We start from the raw sequence: 25,439 nt of genomic DNA, 5'->3' as shown, positions 1-25,439 counted from the left end.
TTCTTACCATCATAAATGTGTAATTACAGTAAATAAAACTGCATGGAAGGAAACGAGAGAAAGTTCCTCCTCATTTTTAGTGAAAACCTTCCTTTGAAATTTTAATCATCGTGCATTTTTAAATATTTAACTTTTTTAAAATATTTTGTTTTGTGGGGATGATCCTAACAGCCTACATGCGTTATTCCCTGGGTAATGCTAGTTGCCTGGCCATGGGAAAATTGATTACAGAAAGCGTCTACTCAACACTCGCCAGGACTAGTTGTTACCTGGGACTCAATTAACATTGCCACTTTTCGCGTCAGTAGCCGACCCGTGGTGTAGGGGTAGTGCGCATTCCTCTTACCCGGAGGCCCCGGGCTCAATTCTCAGTCGAGTCATGTACTTGTACCGGGGATGGATGGCTGGTTCGAAGTATACTCAGCCTACTTGATTGTAATTATGGAGCTATTTGACGGTGAGATAGCGCCCCGGTCATGAAAGCCATGAAAAATGGCCGGGAGCATTCGACGTGCCGACCAGACGTTTCCTCATAATCTGCAGGCTTTCCAGCTGAGCAGCGATCGCTTGGTAGACCAAGGCCCTTCGGGGCTTTGCGCCATGCGAGCCCAGTGGGAGGGGAGTTTCGAGCCAGTACCCAATATGCCTCATTCTTCATGCTATGGACCAAGTACCCACAGCCTACACAGACTGACTAAAAAGATCACGCAGAAGTAGAAGTACAACAGCCCACGCACGAGTCGAAACAGAACAACTATCAAATAGGTACCGGTAACTATAGTCTATGACGAAACACTCCGGCCTGGGAATATCGAGAAAGACATATTAAATAATCATTTTTTTAAAATTCAAAGTGTTCTACATTCGTAAACAATTCAGAGACTGAATAAGTGCCTGCGTGGTTTAGGTCACGAACCTAAGCGCTTGCATTCAGGAGATAGTGGGTTTGAACCCCAATGTCGACCGACATGACGATAGTTTTCCGTGGTTTCCCATTTTCGTACCAGTCAAGTGCTGGATCTATACTTCATGTAAGGTCACAGTCCCTTTCTTCCTACACCTAGCTATTCCCCATTCCATCGTCGCCATAATACCCATCTTACCGAGCTCGATAGCTGCAATCGCTTAAGTGCGGCCAGTATCCTGTATTTGGGAGATAGTGGGTTCGAACCCCACTGTCGGCAGCATTGAATATGGTTTTCCGTGCTTTCCCATTTTCACACCAGGCAAATGCTGGGGCTGTACCTTAAGGTCACGGCCGCTTCCTTCCCATTCCTAGGCCTTTCCTGTCCCAACGGTGCGACGTAAAGCAACTAAGAAAAACGTAATATACAGTTTGTCTGAAACTGCTTGTGGGAAATAGGCTGATTTTCGGAACGCCAACATTCCGTATTAGCAGACCAGACGAGTGGCGTTGTGCGTTACTTGTCCATCCACTGTCGTACCTTTCACTACAATATTGTGACAGTGTACACCATGCTGATTCCCAGCCGAGTGGAGCGAGCTGGTCTGGACGAGCCTACAACCGAGCAATGGCACAGCTGCTGTCTGCTTGTCTACTCCTGAAAGGAGGAGCTTGTAGTAGGATGTGCGGGTCTCCCTCTGGTGTCTCTTTTAGAACCGATAATTATAACCATAAACCTCGAGAAATTTAGTATCTGAGAGGTTTCTGAGCGTTCCCAGCTTCCGGACTTTTCTGAAACCACTGGCCTCCCTATTTAAGGCGGCCCAGACAAGTCAGGAGTGGAGTGTAGTCGGTTAAGTGAGCTGAGTCGAGGAGCGAGACGGTTCAGTTTTCTGAGGGACAGCGCTGTGGGGTGAGTGCTTCTGAGCACTAGAGTGCTATAGTGAATGAACGAATTGCGAATCCGAACAGTGTAGCTCAGCGACGATGGAGAAGAGTGCAGTGGAACGACGTGGTACAGTGGTGAAGACTGTCGTATGAGTGCGAACCTTGTACCACGTACATATTTTTGAGAATGTGTGCGCGCGCATAAACTATGTATTACGCTCCTGCCATTGTAGAACAGTGTACAGTGAACTGCCTTAGGGTCCAAGTGACAATTGCAAAGGTGACCATATTATAATCGTTTAAGCTTGAAGTGTCAGAGCTAATAACTCGTGTGACAGAACATTGAGAACAGATTAAGAGGGAAAGAGAGAGCGCTAACTGAGTGTCTGTGTGCCTGTGTCATTGTGTAGGAATTAGTGTTAGATAATGCATTTTACAGTAAACGCTACCAATCGTGTATTAATTTATCCTCCCACTTACACTTTACAGTATGATCATACTTCATACCCGACCAGAGGGTTAGTTTACTCTACTCTATGAATCTCTACAGCGCTCACGTGAGGAATTTAAACGTTATTTTAAGTTAAAAGTAGATTTGTTACATAATCAGTTTTAAAATGTGTCATTCTGAGAGAATTAAAGCACGAGTACTTGTTCTTAGAACAAAGGAATAAGTTAATCATGAACTAAAATTGAAATATTATTCCTTCTTATTCCAGATGGAGGAACAAGATTATGATCGCAGAAAGACACGAGATGCAGCAGTGCCTAATCTTAAATTGAACGTAGACTCGGAGAAAGTGAATTCTGTCGCTCTAGTAAGGATAGCAAGAGGTAAGTGCTCAACCACACATTCGTTACATACCGTATTTGCTTCATAATGTATAATTTTGATCTGTGTTGCACAATAATTAAACATTAACATTTTGAAGAAGGATAACTTCGTTAATATAGTCTTTATTGAGAATCTTAATCACTGCTAGAGGACTTCATTCCCCACTCAGTAGACGGAGTGATAAGTTTACATAAAGCACACAAACACGGACGCACGAGTTTATTTACCCAGTGTTATTCAGCTAACATGTCCGGCTTCATGGCTAAATGGTTATCGTGCTGGCCTTTGGTCACAGAGGTCCCGAGTTAGATTCCAGGCAGGGTCGGGTATTTTAACCACCATTGGTTAATTTCTCTGTCAAGGGGGCTGGGTGTATCTGTCGTCTTGAACATCATTACTTCATCCTCATCATGACGCGCAGGTCGCCTACTGGTGTCAAATCGAAAGACCTGCACCTGGCGAGCCGAACATGTCCTCGGCCACTCCCGGCACGAAAAGCCATACGCCATTTTTTTTTTCAGCTAAGATGTCCACCTGCTATAACTAGTGAAAACAGGTGTTGAAAACCTGCTTTCACTTTCACGAATGGTTCCAAAGGGCTTCTAATGGAATTTGAAGCACTTTATATAGGCTAAGGTGTCAATATCTGCTGAAATAATTGTACAGTTTATTTCTTTAAATGGAGCTACACTGTGTTATATAACTAGCCTAAAACTCAATGACGTTATAAATCGCTCAAGTACTTCTTGAGAAAATGGAATGTATTCGAAAGTGCTTCATTTGCTAGCCATGGCCTGCCTTGTTCGATTGAATCACAAACTTGTCTGTCAAAAGACGAGCTACATACAAAACATGAGCTGTTGACGGACTGATTTTCTTTACCTTATTCTGACAGCTAGGTATTCATTCTACTGTACCCATAAGTTTTTCAGCTACTCCTTCCGAAAATGCGTATTATTCTGATCTAGAATAGTAAACTCAGGTAACTTAACAGTTTTTTCTAGAATGTGCGTTACTAATTCTTTTTTAGAGGAAAGGGCCTGAAGCAATTTGCTTATATCAATACCCTTCCATGGAACATTTCATGAAAATAGGTTCAATTTCTGTTCGTTGAAAACGGTGTTTCAAAAATGGAAATTACGCAAAAAGAGGAACAGTAATATTACAGAGTGGAATGCAGTAGGCTATATTCGAACATACCATAGTACGTCCAGGAGATATTTTTTTACGAGATTAAAGAGAAAGTTTTGAGTTATAAAGAAATTGATAAATTCAAAGTGTGAATTATCGAGGAATCAGCTATTCTTGAGAGGAATAAATGTGTCTCATTCAGAGAGTGAGAAATTTTTGCAATCTCTTTTACGTCGCACAGACACAGATAGGTCTTATGGCGATTGGAGAGGAAAGGACTAGGAGTGGAAAGGAAGAAACCGTGGCCTTATTTAAACTAGAGCGCCAGCATTCGCCTGATGTGAAAATGGGAAACCACAGAAAACCATCTTCAGGGCTGCTGACAGTGGAGTTCGAACCCACTATTTCCCGAATGCAAGCTAACAGCTACGTGACCGAAACCGCACAGCCAGTTGCTCGGTTGAGAATTCTTGACTACGATCCTGTTTTAGCGGTTCGTTCAAGACTCATTGAAAGTATAGGCTTTCTCCGTTGGTTTGAGACATGGGAGACAGTACATATTACGTTAAACATATCACATGCTAAAATTTGCAATTAAATTAATGCATTTAATAACAAAAGAATCGCCTAAATTTATGCAGCCGTATTTTTATGGTAGTGCTAAAAACGTAGATAGTGAAGCTCTTTGCGTAAATCATTTCGTTTTGTAAATTTATAGGTTTCTTTTTGTTATTTGCTTTACGTCGCGCCGACACAGATAGGTCTTATGGCGACGATGAGGCAGGAAGGGGCTAGGAGTGGGAAGGAAGCGGCCGTGGCCTTAATTAAGGTACAGCCCCAGCATGTGCCTGGTGTGAAAATGGGAAACCACGGAAAACCATCTTCAGGGCTGCCGACAGTGGGGCTCGAACCCACGATCTCCCGAATACTGGATACTGGCCGCACTTAAGCGACTGCAGCTATCGAGCTCGGTTTCATAGGTTTCAAGAGAAACGTGAGAATGTGGAGCATTTTTTATTATAACTTTGAAAACATCGAAGACTTCTCTCTGGAATGAATTTCTTAGTAAACCTAGTCTGCTTCTTATCCTCACTCTCCTTTCCCAATTTTTTGAGGTCAGTACTTGATAGGGATATGGTACATTTTAACGGCCGCAAGCCCTTCCTGACTCAACATATATGGAAAGATACATGCACCATTGTGTGTTTATGTAGTGATACGATGTGCTGGGTGTGTTGTGCTTAAATGCAGAAATATGAAGATACAGTGCCTATGTTCATCTTAACACAGGCATGGAGTTTCGAAGCCATAGGAACTAACCACTAGCTGATTAAATCTCTAGCTTAGTCGGGAATTGATCCCAGGCTGGTGTGATAATTCCTATTTTAAGAGACGGTACAACTAGACTAATCAGAGGGAAAATGAAAGAGATCCAACACTTCGAAGAATGAAATCATCGGCAAAAGAAATAGAGGAACCACGAATGTCACGGACATGAACAAGTACCACACCTAAATCTGACGGCGCCTGAACAAAAGAAGAATAGACCAAGGAAGATACGGTTGTAAAGATGAAAGTGAGGAGCGTGGCACTAGTAAGTGGAAGCCATTCCAGACACAGCTAGAGGCCTAGTTGGTCTCAAACTCACGCTTCATAGTTGAGAGCTCACGGAATCCCGTTTTAGTCACCCCTTACGTTAGACAGGAGATGCCGCGTATTTGTTCTACAATCACCATCCACAGGATGTTTACCCTCTAGGGTTGGTTTTCTCCTCGGACGCAGCGAGGGATTTCACCTCTACCGCCTCAAAGGCGAGTCCTGGAGCAAGTAACTTTGGGTCGGAAAGATACAGCCTGGAAGGAGGACCAGTAACTAGCCCAGGTGACCACACCTGCTATGCTGAACAGGGGCCTTGTTGGGGGATGGGAAGATTGGAAGGGATATACAAGGATGAGAGAAGAAAGCTGCCCTGGCCTTAAGTTAGGTACCATCCCGGCATTTACCTGGAGAAGAAATGAGAAACAACGGAAAAGCACTTTGAGGATGGCTGAGGTGGGAATCGAAACCGCCTCTACTCTGTCGACCTACCGAGGTCGAGTGGACCCCCTTCCAGCCCTCGTACTACTTTTCAAATTTCGTGGCAGAGCCGGGACTCGATCCCGGGCCTCCGGGAGTGGCAGCTAATCATGCTAACCACTACACCACAGAGGCGGACATTAACTAACTTAATCAGTAAATTTTAAACTCATTTTTCTTCTTCTTCACCTCCACCCAATTGCCTGTGATGGGCACTACCAGACGACTGAGCTCATTTTTGCGGCCGAATGCCCTGCCTAGCGACGAACCTATGAAGGGAAATATATTCACTGTTGAGTATTGCAGTTTGAAGTGTTGTATGTAAACAGAGGTATCACTTAAGACGAACAAAATCACTCATTGGCAGAACAAGAGGAATTAACCATGTTCGGAAAGAGTACCGGCCCATCCAGAAATCGAACCCGGTATCCTCTCAATCCAAAGCCACTATACTGACCATTCAGTCAAGGATCCTCATTGCAATAGTGTTATGAATACTGACATCATATATAAGCACTACATTAAAGCATGGACTGCTGCATTAGTTCTCGACTTACTGTAGTACTGAAGACACATGTGATTTAGGTACATGGTTATAGAGAATTGTGTAACGACAAAGTTGCTAAAACTATTTTATTCTCAGTATCCCCCATTCTATGTATTATGATATAACGCTTCTCCTACTTTTCCTGACTTTTGCTCCAACTTCTTGGGGAGAGTTTTACGTCCGTTATACCCTTACTCACGCCAAGCCTATGGACAGGGTTCTGTTGAGTGTTCCTGTGGTGTTTACTAGTGTCGTCTATGTAAATGGAGATATGTCCTAGGTATTATTATTTCAGACCACAGAGGGGCTGTCAGGATCAGATTTTCAGTATGTGACAAGCAATTGAAAAATGCTACGAGAGGAATAGACAGTTATATTTATGTTTCGTAGATCGAAAGGAAGCATATGACAGGGTACGAGGGATAAGATGTTCGCCACACTGGGGGACTATGGGATTATGGGTAGAGTATTAAAATCAATCGAAGGCTTTTATGTTGACAATTAGGCTACAGTGAGGATTGATGGTAGAATGAGTTATTGGTTCTGGGCATTTACAGGGGCCAGACAAGGCCGCGTAAGCTTTCACCTTTGTTGTCCGTAGTGTACATGGATCATCTGCTGAAAGGTATAAAGTGGCAGGGAGGGATTCAGGTAGGTGGCAATGTAGTAAGTAGTTTGGCCTATGCTGACGACTTGGTCTTAATGGCAGATTGTGCCATTGGACCTTGAAAATAGGTTTAATGAATATGGTATAAAAATTAGCCTCTCGAAGACTAAATTGATGTCAGTACGTCAGTCAGTAAGTAAGGAATCCAAGAGAATTGAATGTCAGATTGGTGTTACAAAGGTGTAACTGGTAGACAATTTTAGGTATTTAAGGATGTGTGTTCTCCCAGGATGTTGATATAGTGACACTGAATCAAGGTGCAGTAAAGCTAATGCAGTTGCGATGCTTTCAGACCAATTTTGCTTTACGGGAGCGAAAGCTGGGTGGACTCAGGGTACCTTATTAATATGTTAGAAGTAACAGACATGAAATTAGCGGGGATGATTAATGATATAAACAGGTGGTAAAAATTCCAGAAGGGTACTCGGAATGAGGAGATAAAGGCTAAGTTAGGAATGAACTCTATGGATGAAGCTGTGCCCATAAACCAGCTTCGGTGGCGGGGTCATATGAAGCGAATGGAGGAGGATAGGTTACCTAGGAGAATAATGGAGTCTGTTACGGAGGGTAAGAAAAGTAGTGGGAGGCCAAAACGACGATGGTTAGGCTCAGTTTCTAACGATTTAAAGATAAGAGGTAGATAAATAAATGTGGCCACAACACTACAGTAGTTGCAAATAGAGGATTGTGGCGGCATTTCCTAAATTCACAGGGGCTTGTTGTTGTTGTTGTTGTTGTTGTTGGGTAATTAAGTTTCAACTTTATTATTACACTACTGTAAGTAACCATTGCTATGTATTTGTTAATGATAGTAATAATGATAATAAGAAAAATAAAATAAAATTGTTATTTTCATACTTCTATACCGTACAGAAGAAATATGATGATATTACTAAGTTGATTCAAAATATAAAAAGTTCAACAACAGGCTTATTTTAATTTCCAGCGCCCTTTAATACAGAGAACGACTGACTGCATGGATATCACTTTGCCATCTATGCCTGTATGTGTAATTGAGGTAGTCTCTCATTCATCTCGGTGCTCTCAGTGTCCTGCTTGCTGTGGTCATTATTGCTGAATAACAGCGTGGCTGCGGGCTATGTGTCCGAAATGAGTTTTTGAGTGTAGCTTGAGGATAGCTACCCTTACTAGCTTTAAAGCGCTTTTGATCGTCACTCTGATGTTTCTATACTGGCTCTTGTGGTACTGTGTCGTTTGAAATCTACCAGCAAGTAAACGTTGAGCAAGGAACCGTATGATGGGACATTCTGTTACGATGTGCGGAAATCGGATAAAAGAACCTATCATGGCCACAATACAATATCTGACTCCTCTAAAGCCATAGTTGTAAACCGCACTGCTGCTTACAATTGCTCGTTTATTATCTCTGCGTCCAGGTCATGGAATTTGCTACCTGCGAACATTAGAGACAATCTCATAATAATTTTAAAATATCTTGCCGCGAGCAATTGCTGAGTACATCCCGCTGACTTGCTGGATAATTCCTGAGTGAATGAAGGAATGAATGAGATGAATGAATGGATTACTGTTGTTACATAATTTCTTTCTTTGTTTCTTTCCTTCTTAATCTGTTTACCCTACAGGGTAGGATTTTCCCTTGGACTCAGCGAGTGATCTCAACTCTACAACCTCGAGGGCAGTGTCATGGAGCGTGAGATTTTGGGTCGGGGGATACAACTGGGGAGGAAGACCAATAACTCGCACAAGCGGCCTCACGTCTTATTCTGAACAGGAGCCTTTTGCGGAATGGAGAGTTTGGAAGGGATAGAGGAGGAAGAGAGAAGGAAGCGGCCGTGGCCTTAAGTTAGGTACCATCCTGGCATTTGCCTGGAGGAGAAGTGGGAAACCACGGAAAACCACTTCGAGGATGGCTAAGGTGGGAATCGAAACACCTCGACACAGTTGACCTCCCACGGCTGAGTAAATCCCGTTACAGCCCTCGTACCACTGTTTAAATTTCGTGGCAGAGCCAGGAATCGAACCCGGGCCTAAGAGGGTGGCAGCTAATCACGCGAACCACTACACCACAGAGGCGGACAGTTACGTCAAATGATTGTAGATATTTTATGCACTTTTATAATAAGGATTATATTATTATTACTATTATTATTATTATTATTATTATTATTAGTATTATTATTATTATTATTATTATTATTATTATTATTATTATTATTATACATACATACATACATACATACATGCATTACATACATTACCATTATAGACTGTTATGCCTTTCAGCGTTCAGTCTGCAAGCCTCTGAGAATTTACTAAACGTCGCCACAATCCTCGATTTGCAACTAGTGTTGTGGCCTCATTTAGTTCTATACCTCTTATCTTTAAATCGTTAGAAACCGAGTCTAACCATCGTCGTCTTTGCCTCCCTCTACTTCTCTTACCCTCCATAAAAGAGTCCATTATTCTCCTAGGTAACCTATCCTCCTCCATTCGCCTCACATGACCACACCACCGAAGCCGGTTTATGCGTACAGCTTCATCCATTGAGTTTATTCCTAAATTAGCCTTTATCTCCTCATTCCGAGTACCCTCCTGTCATTGTTCCCACCTGTTTGTACCAGCAATCCTTCTTGCTACTTTCATGTCTGTTACTTCTAACTTATGAATAAGATATCCTGAGTCCACCCAGCTTTCGCTCCCGTAAAGCAAAGTTGGTCTGAAAACAGACCGATGTAAAGATAGTTTCGTCTGGGAGCTGACTTCCTTCTTACAGAATACTGCTGATCGCAACTGCGAGCTCACTGCATTTGCTTTACTACACCTTGATTCAATCTCTCTTACTATATTACCATCCTGGGAGAACACACAACCTAAATACCTGAAATTATCGACCTGTTCTAGCTTTGTATCACCAATCTGACATTCGATTCTGTTGAATTTCTTACCTACTGACATCAATTTAGTCTTCGAGAGGCTAATTTTCATACCATACTCATTGCACCTATTTTCTAGTTCCCAGATATTAGACTGTAGGCTTTCGGCACAATCTGCCATTAGGACCAAATCGTCCGCATAGGCCAAACTGTTTACTACATTTCTACCTAACTGAATCCCTCCCTGCCATTTTATACCTTTCAGCAGATGATCCATGTAAACTACAAACAGCAAAGGTGAAAGATTACAGCCTTGTCTAACTCCTGTAACTACCCTGAACCAAGAACTCATTCTACCATCAATTCTCACTGAAGCCCAATTGTCAACATAAATGCCTTTGATTGATTTTAATAATCTACCTTTAATTCCATATTCCCCCAGTATGGCGAACATCTTTTCCCTCGGTACCCTGTCATATGCTTTCTCTAGATCTACGAAACATGAACACAACTGCCTATTCCTCTCGAGCATTTTTCAATTACCTGGCGCATACTGAAAATCAGATCCTGACAGCCTCTCTGTGGTCTGAAAGCACACTGGTTTTCATCCAACTTCCTCTCAACGACTGATCGCACCCTCCCTTCCAGGATGCCAGTGAATAGTTTGCCTGGTATACTAATCAATGAGATACCTCGATAGTTGTTGCAATCCTTCCTGTTCCCTTGCTTATACATAGGTGCAATTACTGCTTTTGTCCAATCTGAAGGTACCTTACCAACACTCCACGCTAATTTTACTACTCTATGAAGCCATTTCATCCCTGCCTTCCCACTGTACTTCACCATTTCAGGTCTAATTTCATCTATTCCTGCTGCCTTATGACAATGGAGTTTATTTACTATACTTTCCACTTCCTCAAGCATAATTTCACCAACATCATTATCCTCCTCCCCATGAGCTTGACTGTTTGCAACACCACCATGATGATTTCCTTTTACATTGAGAAGATGTTCAAAATATTCCCTCCACCTCTCCAGTGATTCCCTGGGATCTATTATGAGTTCACCTGAATTACTCAAAACACTGTTCATTTCCTTTTTCCCTCCCTTCCTAAGATTCTTTATTACTGTCCAGAAAGGTTTCCCTTCTGCTTGACCTAGCCTTTCTTGGTTATTACCAAAATCTTCCCACGACTTCTTTTTGGATTCAAGAACTATTTGTTTCGCTGTGTTTCTTTCATCTACGTACCAATCCCTGTCTGCCTTGGCCCTTGTTTGGAGCCATTTCTGATAAGCCTTCTTTTTTACGTTTACAGGCTGCTCTCACTTCATCATTCAAACAAGATGTTCGCCTTTTCCCATCTTTACACACAGTTGTTCCTAGGCATTCCCTTGCTGTTTCTATTACAGCATCCCTGTATGCCACCCATTCACTTTCTATATCCTGAACCTGCTTACTGTCTACTGTTCGAAACTTCTCACTAATCATATCCATGTACTTCTGTCTAATTTCCTCGTCCTGGAGACATTCTACCCTTATTCGTTAGTAGTAAAATGAGCGGGTTCGGCGGCCACCGCCACCGCAGGCTCCCAGAGGCCACCTCCACAACCACCACAGCCAGAGGCCTCCCAGATGCCTCCTCCACCACCACCACCACAGCCAGAGGCCTCCCAGAGGTCTCCTCCACCACCCGCGGGAAATTTGAATTTGTAAACAAAGCCACGTGCTTTTTGACAGCTGTCATCGACAACAACGCATCGCTAACCTCAGTACTACCATCTTGACGGGCCTAAACCTCAGTGCTACCAACTTAACCTCACTAGCGCGAGGTAAACAAAGCCACGTGTTTTTTGACAGCCACGTGCTTTTTGACAGACAACAACGTATCGCTAACCTCAGTACTACCATCTTGACGGGCCTAAACCTCAGTAGTACCAACTTAACCTCACAAGCGCGAGATAAACAAAGCCACGTGCTTTTTGACAGCTGTCATCCGCCATCTTTAAACTACAGAGCACCGTGCTGCCCTCTTTATTGCAGTAGCTGCAAATTCGTCACCTGTCATCCGCAGTGCTGCCATCTTGGCGGGCCTAAACCTTAGTGCTACCAACTTAACCTCACTAGCGTGAGATAAACAAAGCCATGTGCTTTTTTGACAGCTGTCATCCGCCATCCTTAAACTACAGAGCACTGTGCTGCCCTCTTTATCGCAGTAGCTGCAAATTCGTCACCTGTCATCCGCAGTGCTGCCATCTTAACGGGCCTAAACCTTAGTGCTACCAACTTAACCTAACTAGCGCGAGATTAGAATCGGTAAACAAATCCACGTGCTTTTTTGACAGCTGTCATCCGCCATCTTTATTCTATAGAGCACAGTGGTGCTCCCTTTAGCTACTTACCTTTGAAATGTGGTGGCGGATAATTTGAAAAATGCTTTTTGACAGCAGCCATCTTTGAGCACCGTGCTGCCCTCTTTAGCTAGATACCTTTGAAATGTGGTGGTAGACAATTCCACGTGACAGCAGCCATCTTTAATCAAGAGAGCACCGTGCTGCCCTCTATGTGGTGGCGGCAAATTCTACATGCTCTTGTTTGGAAACAAACTCACGCGCTTTTTTGACAGCCGTCATCCGCCATCTTTAATCAACAGAGCACAGTGCTGCCCTCTTTAGCTAGATACCTTTGAAATGTGGTGGCGGCAAATTCCACGTGCTTTTGTTTGGAAACAAAGCCACGTGCTTTTTTGACAGCTGACATCCGCCATCTTTAATCACAGTGCTGCCCTATTTAGCTACTTACCTTTGAAATGTGGTACGCCACAGCTGTCATCCGCAGTGCTGCCATCTTAACGGGCCTAAACCTTAGTGCTACCAACTTAACCTTACTAGCGCGAGATTTAAATCGATAAACAAATCTACGTGCTTTTTTGACAGCTGTCATCCACCATCTTTAATCCATAGAGCACAGTGGTGCCCTCTTTAGCTACTTACCTTTGAAATGTGGTGGCGGATAATTTGAAAAATGCTTTCTGATAGCAGCCATCTTTGAGCACCGTGCTGCCCCTCTTTAGCAAGATACCTGTGGTGGCAGACAATTCTACGTGACAGCAGCCATCTTTGAGCACAGTGCTGCCCTCTTTGTTGTGGCGGCAAATTCTACGTGCTTTACAAACTCACGTGCTTTTTTCTGACAGCTGTCATCCGCCATCTTGCATCACAAACCTCAGTGCTGCGCTCTTTAGCTAGTTACCTTTGAAATGTGGTGGCGGCAAATTCCACGTGCTCTTGTTTGGAAACAAAGCCACGTGCTTTTTGACAGCTGTCATCCACCATCTTTAATCAATAGAGCACTGTGCTGCTATCATGCGGGCAATTTCGTCAGCTGTCATCCGCCATCTTTAATCTACAGAGCACCGTGCTGCCCTCTTTATGACATGTAGTAGCGGGCAATTTGAAAAGTTCTGTTAGCTGTCATCCGCCATCTTTAATCTATAGAGCTCAGTGCTACACTCTTTAGGTACATACCTTTGAAATATGGTGGCGGATAATTTAAAAAGAAAAATTCTACATCAGCCATCTCTCGACGCTAATTGCACAAGATGGTGGCTATACATGACTCCTTAAAGGTGCTTATGCAAGATGGCCGCTATACATAGGTTCTTATGAGATGCCCTTGGGATGGTTGCGCAAGATGGCGGTTATACAAGGCTCCTTATGAGACGCCCTAGAGATGCTTGCGCAAGATGGCGGTTGCTCCTATGAGGCGGCTTAAGGGTGCTTGCGCAAGATGGCTGCTGCTCTTATGAAGAAAGCTAGCTTAGAGGCTAACGTGTCGTGCTAGTTCGATTCATTAAATTTGGGGGCTTAAATGCAAAATGTTAAATATCTCGAAAACGGTGCATCGTAGAGCAAAACGGACAAAATTTTTCTACCCAATACCTCGGTTCGCAGTATGGGGAACATGATATCATAAGAAAAACATAGTCTAATGATGAGATCAACGGTTCGGTTCTAACTTAGGCCCTTTGGCATTAGCTCTGTTTCAGCTTATAATGAAGCAAGTCTTCGTAACATGATCAGGTTTAGCTATGGTAGAGAGTATAACGTACCGTGCAGGTTCGATTCATTACATTTGGGGCTTAAATGCAAAATGTTAAATATCTCGAAAACGGACAAAATTTTTCTACCTGATACCTAGGTTTTCAGTATCAGGAACAAGAAAAAACATAGTCTAATGATGAGATCGACGGTTCGATTCCTACTTAGGCCCTTTGGCATTGGCAGCTACCTATTTCTACAAGATGGCGGCTATACATAGCTTCTTATGAGACAGCTTAAGAGCGCTTGCATAAGATGGCTGCTCCTCTTATGAGACGCCCTAGGGGTGCTTGCGGGAGGTAGCAGCGACAAGACGATGACTATACACAGCTGCTTATGATACGGCCTAGAGGTGCTTACACAAGATGGTGGCTGCTCTGATGAAGAAAGCTAGCTTTGCATCGTGCAGGTATTTTTACAGCACTAAACCTCATACCTTTGAAATGCGGTGGCGGGTAATTTGAAAAATTCGACGTGCTTTTTCTTCACAGCGGCTATCTTTAGACAATAGCGGCTATACATAAGCTGTTAAGGCCTCCTCTTATGTCAAGGCATAGCTCTATCGAACAAGCTTAAACCTGCATCGGAATAGCTAGAGTAAGCACGTGCTGCAGTGATGACGTCATTAAGCATGTTTAGACTTGCAAATCACAGAAGAAACGTAACAAGGCTGGAATCGAAAACTGCACTCTATGCCGTTAACTTTATCATGTGATCGGAACATTGATTGAAGTGTTTAGAACACTAAATAAGTAGAACCGAACACTGTACTCGATACAACATGTGTTTAGAACATGTCAGGGGATACCTTTGTTATAAGAAGATTAGTTTACCGCACATTCCTTGTAGGGCTAATAGGCTAAGGGGCTAATGGGCAAAAGGCCTAATGGGCGAAAGGGCTAAAGGGCTAATTGGCTAAAGGGCTAAAGGAGCAACAACCTCATCGATTGCTATCAGCAAGAACGCTTGTACTTTGTTAAATGTAGAAAATTAATCTTTATTTGTAAATGGTTTCATGTTCAGAACAAGGAATGGAACCTAGGGGTTACGTCTTACCTAACAAAATCCCCGAGGTGCGATGAGTTACGTTTTTCGAACTAGTGTTTGGAACACTGAACTTTTCAAGATGATAGCAGAGAGTTTAGCAATGTTCTGTTGTTCGATTATAAATTCCGCGCTACAACATGCATAAGGTGGCAGCCTTGAGGTTTACTGCCGTAAAGATGACAAGAGTGAGGTTAACAATGTTCCGTTGTTGGATCCGCTAAAAACTCGTACGTTCCTAACAGATTTCCTGAATTCAAAGTCTGTTAAGATATAGTCTATTTTGGATCTGGTACCCCTAGCCCCCCATGTGTAGCGGTGAATAGCCTTATGCTTGAAGAATGTATTCGTAACAGCTAAACCCATACTAGCACAGAAGTCCAGCAAACGCTTCCCATTCCCATTAGCTTCCATATCTTCCCCACATTTACCAATCACCCTTTCGTATCCTTTAGTTCTATTCCCAACTCTCGCATTGAAATCGCCCATTAGCACTATTCTATCCTTGCTGTTGACCCGGACCACGATATCACTCAATGCTTCATAAAACTTGTCAACTTCATCCTCATCTGCACCCTCACATGGTGAATACACGGACACAATTCTTGTCCTAATTCCTCCCACTGACAAATCTACCCACATCATTCGCTCATTTACGTGCCTAACAGAAACTATGTTGCGTGCAATGGTATTCCTGATAAAGAGCCCTACCCCAGACTCTGCCCTTCCCTTTCTAACACCCGTCAAGTACACTTTATAATCTCCTATCTCTTCCTCATTATCTCCCCTTACCCGAATATCACTTACTCCTAGCACATCCAGATGCATCCTCTTTGCTGACTCAGCCAGTTCTACCTTCTTTCTTCCATAAGCCCCATTAATATTGATAGCTCCCCATCGAATTCCATTTCGTTCGCCAAGTTGTTTTCAAGGAGTCCCTCGCCTGTCAAATGGGAGTGGGACTCCATTACTCCCATAGGTCCGAGGCTTGCTTAAAGTGTTCTGAGCTCGGTAAATTCATGAAGCAGGTTGCTGCCCTACTTGCACATAGTCCAAGTGAGGATCTCTCCTCTAACGGGTTATGGACCACCGGTGAATTGTATAGTCCTAGCCGCCTGAGCACAAGGAGGGCCACGACTCAGAATATGTCTAAGATGCCCACTCCCATTCCATAACAACTGGTATCCCGACTCTCAGGACCACTTACTAGGCCACTCAGCCGTTGCCCATGGTTCACGAACTAGGACGTGACCACAGTAACCCACAAACATGAACCATTATTATTATTATTATTATTATTATTATTATTATTATTATTATTATTATTATTATTATTTGTGTTATATGTATTTGTATTTATAAATTATGAAGTTGTATACTCTTCTAGTGGCTAAATGTAAGAGAGGGCGTATAGGCCTAATTTCGCCACCAAATAAGGCACTAGTTATCTATCTGGAAGCTTTTGATATGTGGTATTACAGAAGAATGCTGAAGGTAGATGGATAGATCGAATCACGAATGAAGAGATAAGGAATCGAATTGAGATATATTTACCTGAAATTGACGCGAAGAAGAGACAGAATGATAGGACACATCTTAAGACACCCAGGAGTTGTTCAATGGGCTTTTGAGGGAATTGTAGGCGGTAGGAACGATAGGGGTTGACCGAACTATGAATATGACAAGCAGATTAAAACAGATTCAGGTTGTTATAGTTACCTAGAAACGAAAAGTTTAGCACAGGATAAGGTGGCATGGAAAGCTGCATCAAACCGGACTATGGACTGATGACACAAAGAACAACAGCAACAACGTGTGAAGTAATACAGGGAGGAAATGTTAGTTTCCAAAGATTGAAGCTACACATAATTCATCATCCTCATCATCATCATCATCATCATCATCATCATCATCATCATCATCAGAGCCCAGTAAATCCCTTTATGGCACAAACACCTCTCCCATCGCCTTCCACCTCCTTCTGTCTTGGGAAGGTCTCCTCCTCAAGTGTTTCACAGTTTGCCTCACTACACCTGACCCTCCCAACAATGGAAATTATCTTCTCCATTGTCAGTATCTCAGATATCACTCCGTTTCTCTCTGTGTCCATTCCTGAGTATTGTATTGAAGTTCTTGTCCCATACTTCCCTTTGTACATATCTTCGTCCGGTTTTCAGCTGTTCCAACCTACTTCCGAGTTAACTCAGAACTCAACACATATTCCCTCTCCTAGTCTCGAATTCAATCTGACGCTGAAATTCCGTTGTTCAATACGAGGTGGTATCATCTGACAGTGTCCTGTGAATAATAATAATAATAATAATAATAATAATAAGAGCGTGTGGCCTTCGGTGAGGCCTGGCGCATGTATCTCGAGTGTACGCTCGTGGGCGACCTGCCCTGTGAGAATTGAACCCTACCTACGATGAAATCTAATACCGAAGATGGCAAAAATTCTCAATCCTCGAGCCAGCGGTATAAGCTAATGAATGTTAACATCCCCGACGCAGCTTGCATTCGAACCCGAGGTCTACTGTCCAAAGTTCAGCATGTTAACCATTTAGCCACGGAGCTGGGCAGCGGTGTGTGAACACGACAATCGATTATATTCATCATTTTACAATAAGTTATTCTTACCATAATAATACCATAACACCAGATACACTGGGTAGAGGAAGGAACTAAAGAGGCAGACCTTTGGCGGATAAGTAAAGAGTTTCTGATGATCATCGAATATAAAAATAATAATAATAGAATGAAAAATAGCGGGGCCGATGACCTTCGATGTTAGGCCCCTTTAAACAACAAGCAACATCATCATCATCATCATCATCATCATCAGAATAAAAGCAATTGGTGAAAGGACCGAACGAGTTGGCCGTGCAGTTAATATCCCGCAAATGCAATGCTGCATTCGGGAGATGGTGTGTTCGAAACCCGCCGTCGGCACCCGTGGAGATGAATTTCCATGGTTTCCCCATTATCACACCAGGCAAATTCTGGGGATGTGTCATATTTAAAACAGATATCCTGATAACGTTGTAATAGTTGCAGAATCGGAGAAAGAAATGAACAGGATGCTACAAGTGTTATTAGACACACTTAAAAATGGAAATTGAAGTGGAACAATAGGAAAAGCAAAGCAATGGTAGTACAATAAATATTAAAGATATCAATAAAGACAAATAAAAAATGTAATGACGTCAGAAGTGATAAGGTGAAGCAATTCTGTTATCTTGGCAGCATAATCACAGAGGACAATACATGTTCCGGGGAAGTGAAGTGTAAGATATCACTGACAAAACAAGGCATTTATGAGAAATAATAGCATTTGAACCAGCGAATGTATTAATATAGTAGTCTCAGAAACCTTTGTAAAGTCATTTTCATGGAGTAGATCGAATGGAAGTGACAGGTTGAGTCTGCGTTAACTGGACAGGAACCGCCTTGAAGCTGCAGAAACGTGGATAGAGCGCAAAATTACATGAACGAAATGGAAAAGGGAAAAACGAAATTTAACATACATCAGACACAATTAATCATTATTATTAATATTGAAGGGAAAGTGTTGCGAAAGAAGGAAAGAAAGAAAGCAAGAGGACGGCCTAGGAAGAGGTACTTGGATGACATTGGATGACATAAGATGAGACTAGGATGTGACCATTACATGAAAATGAAAAAGGCAGCAAATGAAAGAGGACAATGATTCCATCGAAGAGGTGTTGTCTTTAGGTTATGAATTAATAATAATAATAATAATAATAATAATAATAATAGTAATAATAATAATAATAATAATAATAATAACTGCGCCTTGGAGAAAATAGTAAGAATTTGGAATGAAAAACTTAAATAACACAAGGTATCGCCAATAACATTGGGGAAAAAGAACAGAGGTATTGAAATAAACAGTCTACCATTTGCAGATGATTTTGCTACAAATCTTTTTCTAGCAAGAAACAGAACAGGTTTAAGAATTTTGTAGAAAAAACAAATTTATGACATATAATAATATAATAACAGAAATTGGTCGAATAAGAAAAGTAAAGAAATACAGATATATGGAAGAAACAATTCAAGAAAATGGTTTGAAAATGCTGTAGAAGAAAGGTTACACAAGATGAAAGGAGAATACGGTGTAACTAGGAATATTTATAACAAAAAAGCGTTTATCAAAAAACCTCAAAATACAACACTACGACACAGTAGTCAAACCGGAATATTTATAGTCAAGTGAATGTCTAGTACTGAATTAAATGCTGAACAAATTAGAACTACTGGAAAGATAAATTCTACGGAAAATACTCGGTCTGGTGAGAACTACAGTACTCTGAAAATAAAGTAATTATGAAATATACCGGAAAATACATACATACATACATACATTTATTGAACATAACAGGCGACTTCGCCCCTATACATGTTCACATGCAATAATAATAATAATAATAATAATAATAATAATAATAATAATAATAATAACAATAATAATAATAATAATAATAATAATAATAATAATAACGATAAAATTGAATAATAAATAATAATAATAAAAAAATGGATAATAATAATAATAATAATAATAATAATAATAATAATAATAATAATAATAAGGATAATAATAATAAGAATAATTAGCAGTCACTAGCTGAAGCAGTTCACTCACTCAGTGTTCATCCAGTGTCCTTATTATGCTCTGTACTTGCGTCACATTCTTGTTACTGACCTACACCTGATCAATAATCAAACAACAACACTCAGCATTTCAGCACTTGCATTCCAGCTAACTTTAAAACAAACAGACCATGCAATCCTGTCCTCTTACCCAACTCCACCTAACTAAGTACTCAGTCCCTATATTCCCTAATCCATTAGAATTTTAACATACTATCCCCTTCCCTTATACAGATAACTATTCCACCCCCCTATTCCCCTGCCCACCCTCTAACTCACTCTCCTACATTTTACTCTCGCAGGCCTTTTTTGTCGCACAAAAATACCTGTTCAATTCACCCCCTTTTTCCCATTGTTTAATAATCCATCTCAGTATTGCGTTCTCATCCCCTCTCCCCAATATTTCCCGATGCTCGGCACTCAATAATCCATGTCTTAACCCCCTCGTTACCTCACAGTCTCTTAGCAAGTGAAACTCATCATTCCCATCTCCACAAAGTACACACCTTGTCTTATCCCTCCCCTGTAACCAGCCTGTATTCCTTGGCAAACCTAAAAGCCACCACATCATCCCATATCGTTTTGACCTATCGACGTATCTAATATTCAACCCTGCTATCTCCTCTATTTTCGTCAAAACAGTCAGCGAATTTCTTAGTCTGCTTTCCCCCAATAATTTCTGCCTATGGATATCTCTAATTCTCCTTTCCAGTATATTCATCCCTCTCACTTCTGTCTTTGACCAAACCTCCCCCCACAGGTGTCCTAATCCTATCCTCTCCAAATATCCCTTTATTTTTCTAACCATCCACCCTTATACATGCTCTTAAATTGCTGTACATATGCTGCCTGTAATACTCTCCCACCTTCCTGTCTTTTTAAATTCATCCAGTATCTAACTATTCTTTTCACACCCTCTGATTCCAAATCCTCCCCACACATTAATTCCGCCCCTACATTTGCTGTACACCTCGGTAAGCCCATCACTAACTTAGCAAAACTACTAACAATCCTTCTTAGTTCCTCTCTTTTCTCATCCAGCCCCCAAACTTCTGCTCCGTATAATACCCTCCCGACGATTACCGACCTGAACAGGAGTCTCAGTGTTTTGTAACTGATCCCCGGGTACTTGAGTAGCAAATTTCTGACTGAGGCTAAGGCTGCCAATCCTCTATATTTCACTCTTTTGATCTGGTCACTCCAAGTTCCTTTATCATTAAAAATAACTCCTAGATATTCCAACTTCCTTACCTGTTCCAATCTTTCTCCCTGAATTACCCAATTCCCTTCTATCTTTCTTCTTTTGTCCACCTGTACTACCAATATTTTAGACTTATTTCCATTAATTTTCAATCCCCATTTCCTCGCAAATAGCATCACTGACTCTAAGGCCCTATTCACCGCCCCTGAAGTTAGCGTCATCAATAACACATCATCCGCAAATATCAGTCCTGGTACTTCCAAACCATTAATTACTGGTATAGCCCAATTTTCTGCCCCAAACCCCTCTAAAATATCGTTGATAAATAAAATAAACAGTATTGGCGATAACTTGCATCCTTGTTTTAAACCCACCTTGGACTCTAATGGTCCACTCATTCTCCCTTCTCCCAATTTTACACAAAACCTGACGTCCCTATATATTCCTTCCACTACCCTCAACATCTTCTCCGAAATCCCTAACCTACCTAATTTCTCTAGTAGGGCCTCTCTATTCACCTTGTCAAAAGCTTTCTCAAAATCTATTGCTGCTACATAAACCGTACTTCTAGCCATATTCTTATACTTTTCTAAAATAGTCTTTACTATCATTATATTATCCACTGTTCTTTTCTTTTTCCTAAATCCCCCTTGGTAATCTGTCAAAATTTCATTTTCTTCCGCCCACCCGCTTATTCTGTTCGCTAGCACCCCAGTATATATTTTACTCAAAGAATCCAACAGAGATATACCTCTATAACTGTTCACATTGTTCCTACTACCCTTCCCCTTGTATATAGGGCATATAATTCCTGTTTCCCATTCCTTAGGGTAATTTCCTCCCTCAAATATCCTATTGAATAGTTTAACCATGCCCTCTATCATTATCTCATTTTTACTAATTTCCTTCCAAAACTTGTTATTTATACCATTACACCCCCCGGCCGACTTCGCTCTGGCTCTGCTTATCACTCTCCGGATTTCCTCTCTTGTGATTTCTTTATCCAGGTCATAAATTGCCACTCCCCTATTCCTCCAAATTACTTCTTCTCCCGAACCTCTCCATCTATCACCCCCCTTTTTTCCTAGTAATTCATCAAAGTGCCTGACCCATTGCACTTCCTCAATACTCGTTCTCTCTATATTCCTTCCACCCTTAATAATTCTATTAATCTTATCCCAAACTCTCTCAAAATTGTTTGTCTTGCAGTCATTATTTATGGCTTCCATTTGTTCCTCTAACCACGTCTTTTTTGTCTCAGAGATTTTCTTTTTATACTCCTTCCTCAATCTACAGAAAAACTCCCTTTCTTGGCTCCCACCTTTCCTTCTATATTCTCCTAACGCGTCCATCACCTTCCCCCGCAATCCTTCACACTCCCTATTAAACCATTCTTCTCCCTCTTTCTTATTTCCTTTTCTAGCTTTCACCTTCTGCGCTATCATCTTTATTGGATGTAGCAACAATTCCAAGGCTTTATCAGTATTATTCTCTTCTAACGCCCCTTCCCACCCACATTTCAGAAGATCTAGCTCCTCCTTTACTACCATATTCCAATCCCGGCCCACCTTCTCTGTCCATTTATACTTATTATAACCACTCCCTCGTTTATCCTTTGTCTCATCTTCCTTCATTGTACACTTCTCTTCCTCCCTTTTCAGCATAACCCTCACCGGGAAATGGTGTGATTCAATCCAATCTCCTATTTCCATACTTACAACTTCCTCAATCATCCCTTCCGAACTTAAAACCATATCTATCACACTACCCCCCTTCTCCGTAACATATGTCAATTTCCCCGTCCTGTCACCCTCTATCCACCCATTCAGAATATACAAATTTCCCACAGCACACATCTCTAGGAGCTTCTCTCCATAACTATTTGTAATTTTGTCCTCACTCCTTCTACTTTCCAACAAACACATTCCATCCTCCCTACTATAAACTGGGCTCTGTTCTCCTATTCTCGCGTTCCAATCCCCAGATAACAACATATCCTCCTCACCTGGATACATTCCCCTTATCCTACCAATATCCACCAATAACTCTTCAAAAAAATATTTATTTGCATATGCTGAATTACTAGGGTGGCAGTAAACAAAAGCTAGATTTATTTTCTTCCTCCTTCCCTCACTCCCTCCCAAATTCAATCTCAGCCATATGGTTTCCATCATATCGGTCTCTATATCCTCTACTCTTTCACTAATTTCTTCCCTAATTAGAACTATCATCCCTCCTGGTGCTCGTCCCTTATTCCTCTCTTTTCTTCTATATTTATATTTTATCTCAAACCCCTTCCATGAAATCTCCCTCCCTGTTTCCAACCACGTCTCCAAGAGTGCCACAACATCAAAACTTTCAATTACTTCCCGAACTTTCTTGTTTCCTAATTTGTTCCTTAGTCCCTCAATATTCACACATCCTATCTTCCAATATAGTTATAACTTTCCCTCCCTCCCTTCTAGGTCTCCCCCTCTATTCTTACTTCTAGTATTTATCGACCTCTCTTCCTCTGTATCCTCCATCCCTTTACGTACTTTTCCCCATATGTCTTTTAAGCTCTTACTTCTGACTTTACTCATAATTTTTTTACCTTCTTGTCGATCTGTCTCCTCTTGACCTTTCTTGTTCACTACACCACTGCACCCTGTTCTCACCCCTTCTTGCTGCTCACCCCCACTCACCCCCTCACTATTTTGGACTTCTGAATCCACCTTCCTTTGTCCTTTCTTGCTCACTGCACCTCTACACTCTACTCTCCCAGTTTCTTGCTGCTCACTCTCACCGTCCCCTTCACTATCTTGATCTTCTGTCTCCCGGCTGCACTGCCCATTCTCTTCCGAGATGCTCTGCTCTCCTGCCACGTCCCTCCTCCTCTTCTTTTCTTCTTTCTTCTTCCCATCTTGCCTTGTCTTCTCACCACCCTCAACCCTCTCGTTTTCGTCCATTTCCTTTAGCTTCGTCACTGAATGTACTCTAACCCATCGCCCGTTTGTCACCTCCAACCTCAGACCTCTTATTCGGGCCTTTAGCCCCTGGTTCCTCGCTCTCCATAGGTGCCTATTCAAGATCTTCATATTTTCACTTCCTTCTCTTCCCATGTCTCCTTTCACCCCTATTTTGAGCCCTTGTAAATTCTTGCTGTTACCTAACACAGTTTCTGCCATTAAGGTTGAGAACAATTAAACCCTAATTGGCCTCCGACCTTTGATTTTACCAACTCTCTCTACATCATCTATGTCTATCTCACTAAAGTTTATCTTCATTGCATCACGTATAACTTCCACCACCTTATATATCAGCTCAATCTTGCTCTCTCTCGCCCCTTCCTCAACTCCATATATAAATATGGCTTTTTTCATTCTCTCCTGCCTGTACCCCTCCGCTTCTTTCTTCATCTTCATCACCTCCTCTTTCAGATGTTTCACTTCCCCTCTCAATAACTCGATTTCTTTCTCGTTATTGACCACTCTCCTGCTCGATTCCTCTGTCTTCGTTTCAAGCCATTTCTTCATGTTCCCTATCTCCTTTCTCTGCTCCTCCATCATGTCCTTTATTTCCTGCACCTTATCCCATTGACACTTTTCCTGCATAACTTCACTTACAACCACCCTGAGTGCGGCCAAATCCTCCGTACTATATTTTCCACTGGTATTTGGGCCTGGGTTTACTTCCACCCCCCCAATAACCAGTAGCACTGCTATCACTGTCCCCACCAGCACCGCTTCACTCATTTTCAATCCGTCCGTACTTATCACCAATCCACTCCTGGTCTCCTTCTTCTGCCTTGCCTGCCATTTCCCAATAGCGGCCCGGTACTGTTCAATGCCGACCATGTTTACAGCACGCACTTCACAACGCAACCTCTCTCCTCGACCGCTCGAGCTAGACTGTGATACCGGAAAATAGTAAACATAACACAAATAATGCGGAAGAGACGATTGATATTATGTTTTGACATTTATGCAGAATGGATGACAACAGGTTAAACATACATATCTTCAAATGCTCCATGGCTAAATGGTTAGCGTGCTGGCCTTTTGTCACAGGGGTCCCGGGTTCGATTCCCGGCAGGGTCGGGAATTTTAACCTTAATTGGTTAATTTCGCTGGCACGGGGGCTGGGTGTGTGTGTCGTCTTCATCATCATTTCATCCTCATCACGACGCGCAGGTCACCTGCGGGTGTCAAATCAAAAGACCTGCATCTGGCGAGCTGAACATGTCCTCGGACACTCCCGGCACTAAAAGCCATACGCCATTTCATTTCATTTCATCTTCAAATATCTTTGGAACAAAAAGTCAACAACAACCTGGATTCAAGAAGTCAGGAAAGATTTGGAAAATAAACAACATAATAGAAGAAGCAGCAACAGAGAGAGAGAGATTTTTATAAAGAACGTGTTAAGAATGGAAAAATTCCAAGGTCGGGAGGGAAAGAAAACAGGCTTAAATTGGTCCGAGGGAAGGAAAAGAAGACATAGTAAGCAGATGAAGGAATACTGGAGGAAGAAGAAGGCA

The 25,439-nt window shown here is 41.9% G+C and overlaps 1 protein-coding gene across 1 annotated transcript in view; it reads left to right on the top strand.

Annotated features, from left to right (window-relative positions):
• Nucleotides 1-492: 492 nt before the first annotated feature.
• LOC136863409 (ankyrin repeat and death domain-containing protein 1A-like) overlaps nucleotides 493-25,439 on the top strand; it is a 164,648-nt gene continuing 139,701 nt past the window's right edge. Inside the window, exons 1-2 of the mRNA XM_068226438.1 lie at nucleotides 493-570; nucleotides 2,512-2,626. Coding sequence (XP_068082539.1) covers nucleotides 493-570; nucleotides 2,512-2,626 — 193 coding nt within the window. The remainder of the gene's footprint in view (nucleotides 571-2,511; nucleotides 2,627-25,439) is intronic.

The sequence above is a fragment of the Anabrus simplex genome, chromosome 1 (genome assembly GCF_040414725.1).
Source record: "Anabrus simplex isolate iqAnaSimp1 chromosome 1, ASM4041472v1, whole genome shotgun sequence".
In the NCBI taxonomy this organism is placed as follows: domain Eukaryota; kingdom Metazoa; phylum Arthropoda; class Insecta; order Orthoptera; family Tettigoniidae; genus Anabrus; species Anabrus simplex.
This window is presented reverse-complemented; position numbering and strand designations above follow the sequence as displayed.